Source organism: Nanorana parkeri, unplaced genomic scaffold (genome assembly GCF_000935625.1).
Source record: "Nanorana parkeri isolate BGI_ZX_2015 unplaced genomic scaffold, ASM93562v1 scaffold91, whole genome shotgun sequence".
NCBI lineage: Eukaryota > Metazoa > Chordata > Amphibia > Anura > Dicroglossidae > Nanorana > Nanorana parkeri.
In genome coordinates, this window is record NW_017306359.1 from 1,621,200 (window position 1) to 1,637,556 (window position 16,357).

General features: G+C 39.5%; 1 protein-coding gene across 3 annotated transcripts in view; it reads left to right on the forward strand.

Moving 5' to 3' along the window:
- The window catches only part of PDZRN4 (PDZ domain containing ring finger 4), a 127,116-nt gene that overhangs the window by 80,530 nt on the left and 30,229 nt on the right, over positions 1–16,357 (forward strand). For 2 of the 3 annotated variants that reach the window (XM_018552529.1, XM_018552530.1), the window contains exons 2-3: positions 9,445–9,698; positions 10,523–10,625. In XM_018552529.1, the coding sequence (XP_018408031.1) occupies positions 9,445–9,698; positions 10,523–10,625 (357 nt within the window). Of the gene's footprint in view, positions 1–7,049; positions 7,054–9,444; positions 9,699–10,522; positions 10,626–16,357 lie in introns of all 3 variants that reach the window. The other variant, XM_018552531.1, reaches the window with a different exon arrangement.

Sequence of the window (16,357 nt, forward strand, 5' to 3'; positions counted from 1 at the left end):
TTCGTCGTCTGGGACCCCCTCTTGCGGGTAGAGGTACGCCAATCAGTGGTAATCTTGCTAGGAGACACATCCGAGCTGGAGACAGGATCATGGGCAGGGGGAATCTTCCACTTCTCCAGGAGCGTCAGGCCATGTTCTAAGGAAGGACTGAAGGACTCTCCCTCCTTGGACACTATGAGTTTGGCGGGGTAGCCCCATCGGTACATAATTTGGCGGCTGCGCAGTGCTCTGGTAACCGGCCCAAGTCGCTTCCGAAATAGCATAGTATGTTGGGATAGATCGGAGTAGAATTGGAAGCAGGAGAATCTGTCAGGGAGTTTGGACGGATCCCTCACCAGCCTTAGGAAGTGGTCTTTGACATGAAAAAAGTGCACTCGCATCAGCACATCTCTTGGTAGCTTTTCTGATATATTCGGCGGCTTAGGTAGGCGATGTATGTGGTCTATGATCAGTTCTGATTTAGGAGTGCCAGGCATAATTTCATGCATAAGGTCCTGCACATAGGACATCAAATCCGCCTGGGCGACCGATTCAGGAATGCCACGTATTTTCACATTGTTGCAGCGAGACCTATCTTCCAGGTCAGCCAATTTGGCCTTCATCCACTCAGTCATCCTCCCTGTTGTTATGGGCATCGACCAAGTCGTTGAATGTATTGGCAAACTCCCCCATCTTATCTTCCATATGTGACACTCTATCACCCACTTGTTGTAAATCAGATTTGAATTGGGTGATTAGGGATTGCATATCTGAATTCAGCGAACTCCTTAAGGATATCAGCATGTCCCTAAGAGTGGAATCTGAGATGGGCTGGTGTGATATGGGGTAGGCCTCAATAGGCGTCACTAGTTCCCTTGTGTCATCCAGGGACGTACTAAGCAGGCTCACCTCCCTCTGGTCATCTCCAGGGATGACATCCGCTGTCTTGTCAGATCTGGACTCCAGTCAGCAGGGGTGTCAGGCTGGGATGACCCAGAAGAGGAGCCTGAATCTGCCTGCTTCCCCGTCGAGGCCCCGTCGAGCGTGCGCTCTGTGGCTGGTGTCTGCCGCTGATCTCTTGCAGAGGAGCCGGCGCCATCTTGGCCGCGCCGCCGTCCCGAAGGACCGAAGAAGTCCGTCAGTTTTTGCGGCCTCTTACCCCTTCGTTTCTGTGACCGCCTCATCCTCGGGGACCGGACGGATCTGAGGAGGGTTCCGGTGTAGGTAATGTATGCCCTGATCGTCGCTGTTAGTCGCCTCGAGGCCGGTCGCTGCACGGAGCTCTAGGCAGAAGCGTCCATGCAGCGCGCCAGCAAGCCACGCCCCTGGTGGGACTCTTTTATGTGCCTCCAGTTTGGGATACTTTTAGTTTGTGTATACTATTACAAAATAGCAGACATAAAATTGTATTAAACAATAATATAACATATACTGTATAACAGCTACGGAAGCTGGTCTGTAATTTAAAGAAGATCACTGCTCTAGGGAAAAAATTTGGTGTTAGGGATGGGAGGTATGATTAGATAGTGTTAAGAAATAATCATCTGCATTTTGCCTCATTGCTCAGTGGGTTAGTAGAGAACAGCTGCACACTGGTCAACATATTGGTTGCTTCTCTATAGAGTAAAAAAAACTAATGGAAATTGTTTTCTACACTGACAAATTAATTAACTGGAACCAGCTACAGCCAATCTCTGAATGGAGCTGCACAGCCCAGATGTCATATGCTCACTGCACAACACATCCAAGAACAATAAACCACTGTTTACTATATACTTCATTTAGAGAAACACCACACTCCTTGTGCTGCTTGCTGAAGATTTATTTACAACCACAAGCAAAACATTTTCACCAAGCAGCAGAAAGAACCTATGTGTTGCTAGTAGTAGATTCTAGCATTCAACTGGATTTGTTGTGTAATGTTGAGGAAGCTTTTGGGTTAACCAAGCCACTTTTTTAGTTCCAATGAACTGAAAAAGTGGTTTTGATCAGCTGCAAAATGTCTATAACATTACAGAACAATTCCAGTTGACCTGGATGAATGAGAACGGATGAATGAGAACCTTCAGACAACTTGTATACACATTTTCACCATGCAGCAGAAGGAAGTGTGTTGTTAGTAATGGTTAGTTACATTCAACTATATTTCTTCTGTTATGTTGAAGACATTTTACGGCTTATCCAAGCCAATTTGTTCAGTACATCAGAGCTAAAGAAGTGACTTGGATAAGCTGTGAAACATCTTTAACATTGCAGAACAAGTCCAGTTGATTATGTCCAACTACTACTAGCTATACCATGACCTGGATGAATAAGAACCTTTAGACAACTTGTGTATTGTTTCTTGAAATTAAGCACATTGCTTTTCAGTAGATAGAACTAGCACTGTCCCACTGCAGATGCTGATAATGGAGCTAGCTGGAGGGGAATACTGTCTGTCTGTGTGCTGTTTACTGTAAGCTCACATTTTTCTGGTATTGGCTTTTATGGAAAAAAGTATGTGATGGTTGGTAACATAATGTTGTTCTCCAAAGGGGGATACAGTGCCTAAAGTGTGCCTGATGCAGCAAAAGCCTTAAATACAGCCCTGTGTGCTGTGTTTTGTGTGTGTGTGTGTGTGTGTGTGTGTGTATATCTGACCACACATGGTTAGTGATAAAATAAATAAATATAGGAAGCTTTTTACTACTACTTTCAGGCTATATTACATTGTACTGTATGTCAATCAGAAGCGATACATTTAGTTTTAACAACTTGCTTAAATATTACAGTCTGTGATCTTGTCTAAAGTCTGTTTCCATTAATTGTCACCACAGTGTTGACATTAGTTTAGTGAAACTGTGCAACCAATAATTGTATGTAAAGTGTATGTATCGACAAATCCTTTATAGCAGGGAAAATCCTGTCAGTTTTTCATTTCTGCCTGTGCTTCCACTAGGAAGATTCACCCACTCTATTTGTCTTATGAACCACTGTCACCGGAACAGAAAATTATGGAAAATCCAAAGGTTTTGAGTTGTCCCTAGATCAAGAAGTGAAAGTACATCTTTCATTGAGGAAACTTTTTCTGTGGCGACAACTTTTTGAGTGAAAAATAATCTGACGGAAGACCTTCACTATCCAAAAGTAGAAAGATTCGGCTCCTATTGGCTTCAGTAGTGTTTGGTGCTAAGTTCAGGATTTGCAGTTTTCAAGTTGGGTTCAGCGAACTTAACCTGGCTGGGGTGAATTATCCCTATTTATAAATAGAATGCAGAGTTACCAAGTTTTTTTTTTTCTCTGGGGCAAAGTACAGTTTATTGCAATAGCTCAACCTATACTTTTTCTTCATTTATGATAGTGACAAGTGAACAATTTTAGAAGGTTCTAATATTCATTGATAAAGAAGAAGCAAGTTGTTTCTTTCTGAGGAGCATCAGAACATCTTTTGAGGAACGTTTGGTGGATGTGGTACTGATAGCTATATTGCATGGCAAACTATTAGAGTAACTAGTTGCTATTTTCATCTGATTTGTAAATAAATCCCCATCTCAAACAGAGCTACAGCAAATGGTGCGAGAACAGAAAATAAGTCTCAATAAACATTTATACAAATGTCCTTGCTGGCATGTATTGTGAGGCAGCATATTATTTTCTTGACATCATGACACTGAGTTAATCAGCAAATCTGCTCCAACATCACACTGACATGTAAAACAAATAGGGTTTGTTTTACATGTCAAAATACTTTAGAGTCTATCCAGCCACTCTTATTTACAAATCATTGCCACACTGTATCACAGTTGAAAGACACTACGGGTTCCTGTTGTACCCTTCAAATAAAAATGTGGCCAATGCATAGTTACACCTAATATCACAAGCCTAATAATTGCTACATAACCTACCAGATTGTTGTTTAGGAGAGAAACACAATAAAAAAAATCTAATATATTCTAATAAAAATAACAATTTAATATGTTAGGAAGTACAATTTAACAGTCATTTGATTCAGTCTGTTCACTTAGCAAGGACATTTTCACTTAGCAGGGGAATTTTTCCTTAGCTTATTAATGAGGTGAAGTTCTTCTGCTTGCAACCGCGTGCTAGCAAAAATACTGTTTTTTATTGTCCTTGCACGTAATTTCCTTGCAAAGTAAAAATTATCTTGCAAGATGAACAGCCTATTTGCATTTGGTGAATCAACCCCAAGGTCCAAGCAAAATGTACACCTGGCCTATTTGGTTACAGAGGTTTCCCCTATAGTCTAGAATTAAAAAATCTGGAAAAAATTGAAAATCTCTTCAGTCGGCAATTCCATAGGATCTGTGCTGGTAAGTAGTATTTGTCAGAATTTGGAAAAGGTAAAGCCACCTACCTAACCTGCCAGCGTGTAAGTGAGTGGGCAGTAGTTGTATAATCTACACTTAACAAGAAGAAACTGAGCCTGAAGCTTATGAAGCCATTCCATACCTAGGCTGATTTGTCAAGGTGGGCATGGCAGGTCAATTCACATATACTGACCAGAAAGGACTTGCTGCCAGAATGGTGTCTGAAGTTCGAAATATGAGATTTCATAGTGGGTGAGACTTCCAGTCCAGATGAAGTATTGTCATGGCCATAGGAATTGGAAGGCTGATAGATGACAGTAAAAGGCTAATTTTGATGCAGGCCATTTCGTTACTAAATCACTAACCTAAATAGAAGCCTAAATTTACCTTAATGCTTGATTAACCTGAAAACCAGAAACATGGACTACAGTAATGTTCTAATATATCTGAAATTATTTTGCTGGGTTCAAAAATATAACTCACACATAACGCTTATACTAATTGGGAATTAGAGTAGCATTTTTGATTAGCAGGCAAAATATATATTTAAAATTTGTTTGAAATGGAATAATCAATGAGGTACTGTTAGGATCCAGAGCGCCTCTAGGTGGCGCAGGAGCTGAGACCTGCAGCTCCAGTGCTCACCTGCGGGTGTTTCCCAGCTGCCAGTACTTAGCCATCACCTGGTGCTTCCTGGGAGGATATTTAAACCCTCCCTGCAGTCAGGATGATGGCTCAGTATTGTTTCCTGTTTCCTGAAACTTGAACCCTGAGTCCCCAGTTCCGGTGAACCCTGCTTTCCGTCCAGAGTCCTGTTACCAGTCCTGTACCCTGTTTGTGTCCAGAGCCCGGTTACCCATTTGCAGTCCTAGATACCTCTTGTTGCAATTACCTGCCTTTCCTCCTGTTGCCATTACCTGCTTGTCCTCTTGTTGCCATTACCTGCCTTTCCTCCTGTTGCCATTACCTGCTTGTCCTCCTGTTGCCATTACCTGCTTGTAGTCTGGTTGATGTTACTTATTTATGTTTGTTTTTGGGTGTTGTTTAGTTTTTCTGTTTATTAAACTGTATATAATACATTCTGCCCTGTCCGGTGTGGTCATAAGTGTTTGGTCTGCCTGTGTGGGTACCTGCGCAGGGGTGGGGTCACCTGTGCCGGTATCCCTGACGGGTACTGTAATTTAAATAGACACAAGTAAATAAATAATTTAAATACAAATGTAAAGCTTTACAGGGGAAGCTGAGTTGCTGAGGAAAACAGCTTCAGTGCTTCTTTTGTGAACTTTGAGTATGAATTGCTTCACTGTGTTTGCACCTATAGAGGTCAGTTGGAATTTGTTTTAAAATTCATGTAATTCATGATAGGAATATGTCAATATATTTATGTTTACAGTTTGACCACAGATGAGCTAATAAAAATGGCAGTTTATACATATTTTTTCAGCTTTTTTTTGTTCATACTTGTATATACAATACTACAAGGCCTGCTATGGATGACTGCAATGAAGTAATGCATAATTCAGATTTAACCTGTTACCAGATTAGAGCAGCTCGGAAAACAAAAGGTGATGCTGGCTGATTGGTATACTTTATGCACTTGGTCAACTGCATCTTAGCAACCCAAGAACTACAGTAAAAGATAACCTATTTAGACATTTATTTAGTCGAGGGGCTGCTCCATCCAAAGACTTTTTACTGGCAAGTTGAATCATGCTCCATTTGATATATTTCAGGTACTCTCATTTCTGATGAGATGTCACCACTAAATATTCTCAGTCCTGTCCAAATAATACAGCTATTCTGAGCAATACCCCAGTAATGGAGTCATGCCACACTACCTTAATAAAGTAAAATACACAAATAACAGTAGTGGTTTTCCTGACACAGATGCCGTGCCCATTTGGGTAGTGATAGGGACAACAACATAAAGTAGAGAAATCTAACCAATGGAATTCTGCTAAATAAAAAAAAAAACAAGATGGAATTTAATCCTCCAGTACCCTTTTAAAAATGAAGTATTGGTTTTGGGTGGAGACATATATTGAGACGAACCAATGAAAATGTCAAAGTTGATTACATGCTTGTTAAAAAAGAAAAGAACTTCATATTTGTTATTATGCGCAGAAAAGTAACTTTCACTATATTGTTGCTATGTGGTCGTTGGCAGTCATTTGGCTGACAGTAATAGGGAAATTAGTTATGTTCATTGACTGATCATTACCTACCACTTTATTGTCTTTGACCTTATATGGGCAAAAGTGTCAGCTTATTGGATGTGTTTAGAGGATACATATGTTAATGTATGACATTTAGAATGGCCATAGTGTCAGTTTAAATATATCATTTGGCTTTCTATTGCATTTAGATTTGGTCATGAAAAAAATTATATTAAACTGATGCTAGCTTGGGAGTGTTTTGCTCTTTATTTCTAGGCTTTAATGAGCACAGTAAATGCTTCTTGTTAAGGGATAAGGGGATGCTTCAAGTACATAAAATAATAGCTGAAGTAAGAAATAAATGAAATAAAAAAACAGTACAGATGGGTAAAGTAGGTACATTCTCTCTCAATACAAAATAAAGTTGTACGGCCTGCAGATTTATGCTTTATTTACCAAGTATATTTGTATGATCTACAAATTTATACTTTGTGTCAAGTATATATTTGTATGAATTCCAAATAGTAAAAAACTTACAGCCATATATTTGGAAGTGATGTCGGAGTTGGAAAAAGGCCGGAATTTCAGAGCCAGTTTCCCGGCGGAGACGAGTTAGGTCCCCCGTGCGGTAGCAGTTTGATACATTTATTTATACTTGTATGGCCAGATTTATGTTTTATGTACAAACATTGTTGCACAGTTTGTAAAATACGCTAAAGCAGCTTACAACAGCACATATTTCATGGACAAGAGATTGACAGCATTAGAAGACCAGTGACAGCACTATGAAAATGTCGCTGTCAAGCTAATTTGTGGACGTGCAAACTTGAGTCTGTCATATATATTCAGATAAATTGGAAATTGACTGAATTTGTCAGAATTGCAAACCAGATTGCTCATCTATAGTCCTAATTTAACAGGAGCAACAATTTTACATTTTACATTTTAACTATCACAGACAGGACTTTAGGTTACATGCAATTAAATCTATTTTAATAGTATAAAGTGTGATTTATGCACTGTTGACCTTTACTGCTAACTAGCAGTATGTTGGTGAACTTCTACCAGTGTCATAACTGCTTGTATCAGATACAGAATGTACAAGGCTGATCTATTAAAAGGTCAAAAGTTAAATGTTACTAATTTTAAAAAAGGCATTGACATAGTACATGTATAGTATAAAAATGTGTGAATATGAAAATGCATATCTTTTTTAGGTGGTTTTGCCATAAATCAATTTAATGCTATGAAATGTTGCTGATTGCACAATTGTTCACCCCACTTACCCACTTTGAATCTTTTGGGGTAATTCTATAACAGCTATCCACATCTGGATCCTGAAATTTTCCTTTGTAAGTGACCCAACTCCAAGTTGGATGAGGAAGAGAAATTATTAAGTCTTGGTACATTGGTACTTGTGATTCCCATTAGCATTTACAGCTGGGCTTTTATTTTTCAGTTTTATTTTTTCCAGTATATTGTGTCCGCCTATGTGTTAGGGGTCACTGTCTTTCTGGATCCTGAACCTCTAGCCAGTCTCAGACAGGGTTTTCTCTAGAACTGCCCTGCATTTAGCTCCATCCATCCTGCCTTCAGTTCTGACCAGTTTCCCAGTCCTTGCAAATAAAATTCATCCTCACAGAATGATGGCTCATACTGCTTTATGCTAAAAAAACGATAATGTTGCATTTGACATCAATTTTAGGCACTTCTGACACCACTGAGAGTTCAATGAGTGCGTTTGATTTGCAGTTGACCTCATTCTGACCTAAGTTTGACCTCCTTCTAAGCCACATCAGTCTGCTTCAGGCTGTTTTTTCATTCCTATTGACTTGTGTGGTTTGAGGAGCAGTCCTGGCGTTAACAAAATCCCATCTACACCAAGCCTAATGGTGATCATCGCTTCTGCAGAACTATATGCCAAAGTCGTGATGCTGTTTTGGGTACAGCATATTCTTCAACAAAAACCTGAGTCCAACATCCTACAACCTTGGAATTCATTGCTGCCTGGAGAAGAGTTAGGTGCTTTGAGGGAGTTCTGTAAGATAAATATAACTGGGGGAGGGGGGGTTACAAACACACTCACTTTGCCCTCCATTGGGCAAGGTGACAGTTTTTCCTTAAAGGCTGAGCTCCAAGCAAACAGCTAAACACACAGATAAATTCATATATGCGACCATATCTTTCCATGTACAAAGCAAGAGGATCACATTGAGTGAAATATTATCTCACCTATACTTAGGGCAGTACCAAAGGAGGGGAAGCTATCCGACGGGGCCATTTTTGCTGCCCCCAATACAGGAGCAAAGATGGCCCCCTCAGGCAGCGGTTGCTCTACCTGTGTGTGTGTGTGCGCATCCTGACAAGCAGTCAGCTCTGTGGGGCAGAGCCTGTTAAAAAGTGTGGCCTCAGTGTTGCTAAATAAAAGTCTCTGCCCAGCCACTCTGCCAGTCACATAAGCAGACAGGGGCCAGTAGGGCTGTGCATACCGACACTGAGCCTGCACTCCTAACAGGCTCCCTGTCACTGAAGAAGTTCTGCCACTGTGCCTGCCTGTGAGACAGAAGTAGTAGCTGGGCAGGGAGCTCAGTAAAGCCGAGCCAGTTATATTATCAGGTTCAGCGTTACTGAGCTGCGTGATGATACAGTGTATGGCATGGACACTTTGACCTCAATCCCACCCTCCATGAATATTGCCTGAGGTGGCACCCTCACTTGACTTCATACTTATCATATGCAGTAATGGAGAATTAATTATACAAGCACTCTATAGTGCACATAAAGGTATAATTTTTTTCTTCAACTACTGTTAAATACCCAGTCAGATTAAGAAGAACGTTACATACTATATATTAAGTTCTCTGAATATGATTTTCTGCTGTTTGAACTGAACATTTTCTAGAATGAAAATTACCGCATAGTAAATCAACCTAAATTGATTTGACTGTGTCTGTGTAATAAAGGTCTGACATTTAATGTTATAACTTCTGTACTCTATGCAGGTTAATGGGAAAGACCTCTCAAAGGCAACCCACGAAGAAGCAGTTGAAGCCTTCCGGAATGCTAAAGAACCAATAGTAGTCCAAGTTTTAAGAAGAGCACCCCATAACAGAGGGCATGGAAGTTCACAGGAAGCACACCTTGTGAATGTGAGCACCCAAACAGACATCACATTTGAGCATATCATGGCTCAAGCCAAACTCAGACCATCCACTCCACCAGTTCCTGACATTTGTCCTTTTCTTCTTTCAGACAGGTATGGTTTTTTTCTGGCAGATATTTTAGTCAAGACCTGGTTAAAGTGTTAATAAATGTAATTTTGAGCTGTTCTTCGTGAATAGTGTCTTTGAACTTTTTCTTCTTAAGGTCCAATAAGCGCTAACAGCACACAAAACAGCCAGCATTTGGTTCCAGCTACACCAAAGAATCTTATTTCACGTCATGCAGCTTTTCCCCATCAATAGAATCATGTTCGAGATTGTATGACCCATCACGTGTTCCTAAAATCTATCTTGAAAATGAAAAGAAAGATGATATTCTTTTCCTAATCAATCTTTGCCTCTTGGACACCATGTAGAGATTAGACAGATAACACAAACTTGTAAGAGAATTGAGAAAGCAAGCACCACATCAAGCCATTTACTTCCACTCATTGTGCAAGAAAGTATTTTCAATTTATTGCAAAGTGTACTTCTGTATTTATTGAAGTTATTGTGTCCACATTTTCCAGAATATAAAATGTGGACATGGCTTCATTAGCAGACAGGCTGAGTTTCAAAAAGATGGATTGGAATCCTGCAGCTGCGGAACACTGCCAGCCCTTTGTTATGAATGTACTGCTGTATTTCTTTTGATTTTGTGCACAGATCATTGCCTGGAATCCAATTTAAGCTATGAAAATGACTACTCTAAGTGTGCAGTAAATGAAAAGAAACATATCTTTTTGTTCAGTGTTTCTTTAGATTAGCAACCCATCCTAACCTCTTGAAATGAGAAAGCCGCAGATAAGTTTGTCATATTTTAATTAAAAAGAAGAACATTGTCTCATCTGGCCTTCTTGCACCAATTTTTCCCATATAGCTGCCATTCTCTTCATCCAATGGAGCATGAATTTTATGAAGGTAATGAGTATCTTTCCAGCCTGCCTGGTGATGGAGATAGAACTGAAGACTTTGAGTATGAGGTGAGATCATTTTTCATTATGGCTGATGGTTTGCATTTCTCTGCCAGCTGAAGAGATCTCATTAATAATTATGTTTACATGTTTTATTTGCTGTGTCTAATCACAAAGTGCCTTGTGTATATCTGCTTTGTGTCAAAACAAACAAAATCGCCTCTGCCATTTTTTATAATGGTCTTCCTACAGTTCCTACGAAACTTAAAGCTGTCTTTTGTTTGGTAGTACAGGTAGTGGTGTGACTAGTTTAATTCCTAAAGCTTGTTTATGTTGACACTGAAATTTTTAAATATCATTGAAACAAAAAAAATAAAAGGTAACTAATCATCATCTTTTAGCACCCAACAAGTGTGAAGTAAAAACAACACATAATTGCTTATTTAAAGTGTATGTCAGGGCAAAAAGAAAAAAAAACAAAACCTATGCAGTACATCTTTTCAATTTCCCCAACTTTAATCAAGTGAACCTCCTGGCAAATATTGCAAATTACCTGTTGATCTGCCAGAAATGCTCTTAATTACCTGTTGTGGGATGCAGACAGAGTGCCTTAAAATGGTTTCAGCCCAGCCCAGTTTGTTTTGCTAAACTACAGAATCCCCCCTCACCTCCACAACATAAGTAGAATCATTCTGTTGTCCAAGATAAGAAATGGAAGAGTCGACCTCCTTGAGTTAGGACAGGCATATGAAGAGGACATAGAACAACTCTGAATTTCTGACATGGTCAACAGGTATTTCTTTGCAAAATGGAGCAAATAATAGGTTCATTGTTCAAGTTTATGTACACTTTAAGCAAAGCTGATTTGTTATGCTGATCCGCTGCTTGCGATTCTGTCTGAGTTGCTGACTTAAGAAAAGTATGAATATGTGAAAAGTCAGAATTCCTTATCTGCTTACTTGTTCTGGTCAGTGACTTAATTTATTAAAGCAAGAGGGTCAGAATGATAGTCAGACAACTAACATTTGCAGAATAAAATGTCAGTAGTGGCAGACCTTATGACTTTGATCAGGTTTGTATTAGGTAACAAAGTTTAGTACCAAATACCCTTATTAATACCCTTTCAGATATGCACATGAAAAATATATCTTGAGAACAATAAAATATTTGTGAGGACTGTGCTGAGGCACAGTTAAAATATATTACTGAATGAGATAAAGTACATTAAAGAGGACTTGAACCCTGGGAACTGTGACCAAAAAAAAAAAAAAGGTAAGCAGACTATTTAACATTATTGACTGTAGGTTTCTTGCAGCTGATGCCTTTCTATTACTGAGCTATTATATCTTGTTTCACACTGTAGCTCTGTGTGGAAGGGCAATCTTCTTAGCGGAGCAGAGCTTTGATTCTTTAGATCAGGGCTGCCCCCCGCTAACTGATGATCTGATGATTGATGGAGGAATAATCAAGTAGAGGCAGGAGGAGTTCAGAATTATTATTATTATTATACAGGATTTATATAGCGCCAACGGTTTGTGCAGCGCTTTACAATATAGGGCAGACGTTACAATCACAATACAATTCAAGACAAGATGGTAAGGAGGGCCGTGCCCCTGAGGGCTTACAATCTAAAATGGAGGGGGAAGTGATACATGAGGAGGGAGCTAGGTGGGGATTAATTGTTTGAGAACGTGATAGTCGAGCGGTTAGGTTGAGGTGGGATAGGTTTCCCTGATGCACGATGGGTACGTGAATGCACGTACCCACAGAATGAGTGAAGAAGGAGCAGACTGATGCATGCACTACTTGTCCTCAGGGGCAGCTTTCTCTTCTTAGTTTGCAGCACAGTAGTGACATCAGCAAGGGATTAAAGCGGGGACCCAGTCTACTTGTCCTTCATGACAATCTACTTGTCCTGATCCAAAAAATTCTAATTTTAACTAAAACCATATTTAGGTGTGCTAAGAAGCGCTTCTCATTGATCAGCATGGTCAGGTGACCTTGCTGACCAATGAGTGCTCACAATTTGCAAGCGAAGTTCAAAATCCATGGACGGCAGTACAGGATACCGGCAGAGGGGAAGGACCATTTGCGGAAAGGTAAGTATAGCGGAGAGGGGGCCAGATAAGAGGGGGTAATTCCATTTACCCAAATTACTTGGGAAAGTTAACTTACCCATTAATGCACACCGTGCATGCTAGAGAGCACTGCTGCCCTCTATCTTGCAGCATATATAGCAATGGAGTCAAAGGGGTTCTAATCCATCTCCCACTGTATTCATGTTATTCATGTAGGAGCCGAAGGATGCACCCATAGCTTCGGCTGATCCTCTGGCTCTCTTCGGCCGCCAGAGCCCTTCGGTTGAGTCGAACCAAAGGGCTGCTGTACGGGCTATTCACTATAGCCTGTACAGCCGCTGAAGGCATATGCTTCTGCTCGACTGAGCCCAAGTGACACCCGAAGGCCGGCCTTTCGACCCCACAAATGACAGCTGAGTGGAGCCAACCGAGATCTCACGACTGACTCTGCTCAGTTTTAATGACGTCACGGCCGGCTCCGCCCAGTTGTTATTCATTGGCCGGGACCTGCTAGAAGACTCTAGATGGTGCCAGCCAATAGAAAACAGTTGGGTGGAGCTAGCTGTCACTGCCAGCCCCGCCCAATTGTTTTTTAAATCTTTATTTATTTTTTATTTTTACTATTTATTGACATTTTAAAAATATTTTTTCAACTTTCTTTTTTTAACTCTTTTTATTGATTTGCTATTCTGCTCTGTACCACGGAGGTACCGAGCAGAATAGCCGAGCCGAATGCCACTTTGTGGCATTCGGCTATTCACTCACTGCCGTTCGGCCCCTATGTGAATAGGGGCGAACGGCAGCAAGTGAGCTGCCGGAGCTTTGGCTCAGCTGATCCAGACGTTGGATCGGCTGAGTCGAAGTCCTTCTGCACTTTGGCTCAGCCGAATATGCAGAGCATGTTCAGCTGACTGAAGGCAGTAGATGCACAGCTGATTTTAACCGATGTACGGCTGAAATCAGCCATACTGAGCTGTTGTGAATAGCCAAACGTTGTTCGGCTCACTACAGCACAAGGATATTACTGCATTTTCCATCCACTATTTAGCATTTTGTCCACACAGAAAGTGTTTGCAAATAAAGTAGATAGAAAATACAGTATGCAGACTAATATTAATGGAGATTCAAATAATTTCCATTCAAATGTTTAAAAGAAATTCCTGAGGGTCTTTTGACTTTGTCCCATGTCGGGTTTCTTTTTTTATCAAACTACAAAAATTTGCCTTTAACAAACCTAAAACCCTGTTTAATTCAGTACAGCCACTTTTCTCTCCGTTTTACATGGAGTGTAAGATTCCACTTTGCCATTGTTAATAAGTCAATTGCTTTGCTGTTAGAAAGAAACCAGTGTCTCTCATTAAATCAATAAATAACTAATAACACATCATTGCAGGCCATTCTTTTGCATTTCATAATGTCACATGTATAGTCCTACTATCTTGAAGGTCTAGCACTTACAGTTTAATTGGACATGAAATGTACTGACATACTGTTATCTATAAGATGACATGTATACAGCCAGACATGGAAACTACTGGCAATAATCCACATGTCAGCATTAACTAAAATTCAATACATTCTGATCCTTAAAAAAAAAGTACATAAACATTAGTTTCACTACACTACTATAAGATGCTTTGATATTTTAAATGTATATACAGTATATGTGTAGTTCTTATGTAAAATATATTATTCAAAGAAAAAAATTGGTCATATTCAAGCTTATAAAAATTAAATTATCTTGTTAACTGGACCATAAAATATGTTTTCACTTAATTTACCATTTAGTTATATTGATGAATAGTAAAATATAATTTTCTCTTTAAATCTGATATGCACTCATGCTAACAGTAGATATACACATTATGACTCAAGAAATTCCCAGGCAGATTTGCATTGACCTCTAATCTCTGCTAATCACTTAGTTTGTTGTGAGATGTCAGTATCATTAATGTCAGCAAATTCATTGATTGACAGTAGTTGACACAGAAATTCCAGCTGTATAATGGAATCATGATAAGCCTGTTGCAGCACTTTCTTTGGGTTCCAATTATATCATTATCAGCTGTTAAAAATGATTCAGTTCTGTGTAGTCTGTATCAGTAAATTAACATTACATTGTATGGTACTTGTCATATTGTTTAACATATTGTAACACATTTGTGACTCTGCTAGCCTTACGTTTATGTCCAGCCAAATGTTTTTTAAGTTTGGGTAAAGTGGGGAAGGATAAGAACCTCTGTTAGTTTTAACAGCTAACTGGTTATTCCTAACTTCCTGTCTTACTGAGCGGTTGGTTAGGTGAATGAGTCTAGCAGCTGCATTCATGATAGACTGAAGGGGGGATAGCCTGTGTAGAGGTAAGCCAATGAGGAGGGAGTTGCAATAGTCAAGACGAGATATAGCAAGTGAGTGGATGAGTAATGTAGCTGTTTCATTGGTGAGGAAGGGGCGCATTTTGGAGATGTTGCGAAGGTGAAGACGACAGGATTTGGATAGTGATTGGACGTGGGGAAGAAAGGTGAGGTCCGAGTCAAGGATGATCACACCTAGCACCTTGGCATGGGGGGAGGGTTGGATAGTCGTGTTATCAATCTCAAGGGAAAAATTGGGGGAAGGTGCACGGAGGGAGGAAATATCATGAGCTCAGTTTTTGAAAGGTTGAGTTTTAAGAAGTGTTGTGACGTCCAGACTGATATGTTAGTTAGTAGATTAGTGACACGCAAGGACACTGAGGAGGGTGAGTTGTGGAGTAAAAAGATATATTTCAGTGTCATCAGCATAGAGATGGTATTGGAAGCCATATGAGGTTATTAACTGACCTAGGGAGGAAGTGTACACGGAGAAGAGGAGGGTTCCAAGGACAGAGCCTTGGGGGACCCCTACAGAAAGAGGAAGAGGAGGGGATATTATATATATTATTTATTATTACATATTGATTTTAATTTTTAGCCATTATGAATATCTAAAACTGCAAAAAAAATTAAAAAATCAGATGTTGCTTCTTTGTAATATGGCAACCTGGGGAGTTCTGTGGCTCATATATGCTATTTTTATTATTGTGCATTGTTTAAAAAAAAGTTTTTAGATTCTCTAGTGACAATACTACTCAGATCATCTGAATTTATTACAAACATATTTATTTTTTGGCTATTTTGAAAGTCATTTCACAATGGTTATCATAAGGGTATTATTAAAATACCTATAGCTTCAGGCTGCAAAATCAAAGTTACCGTTGTAGGATAAAATTAGCATTCCTGACAAACAGGCTTTCACCAATGAAATGCCCATTCAATGTCAAAAATGGGGATTCCTCTGAACATTTTTGGGAGAACATTTCATAAGATAAAAGTACAAATGGAGTTAAAATAAATAAATAAATCTTGAAAAAGATTTACCTAATCTACTTACCTACTACTTTACCTAATATATATAAGGAACTCTGTAAGATATTATATTTTCTATTAGTGTTCCTAGAGATCTGCACTGTGCTAGAAGCCAAATTTCGGTCGATTTTATAAGATCTCAAATTACATGTCCATTTTGTTTGGATGATTTCTGAGACTGTTTAAGAAAAGTAGACACTACAACCTTTCTAACTAAATCACAGAGATTGTTCAATTATTATACAGAAAGTAGATCCTTTGCAAGAAGTCTGAGAAATGGTAGGGAAACGTATATAATGGTATTAATTTATTTGATGTATCTGATCTGTTTCTGCAA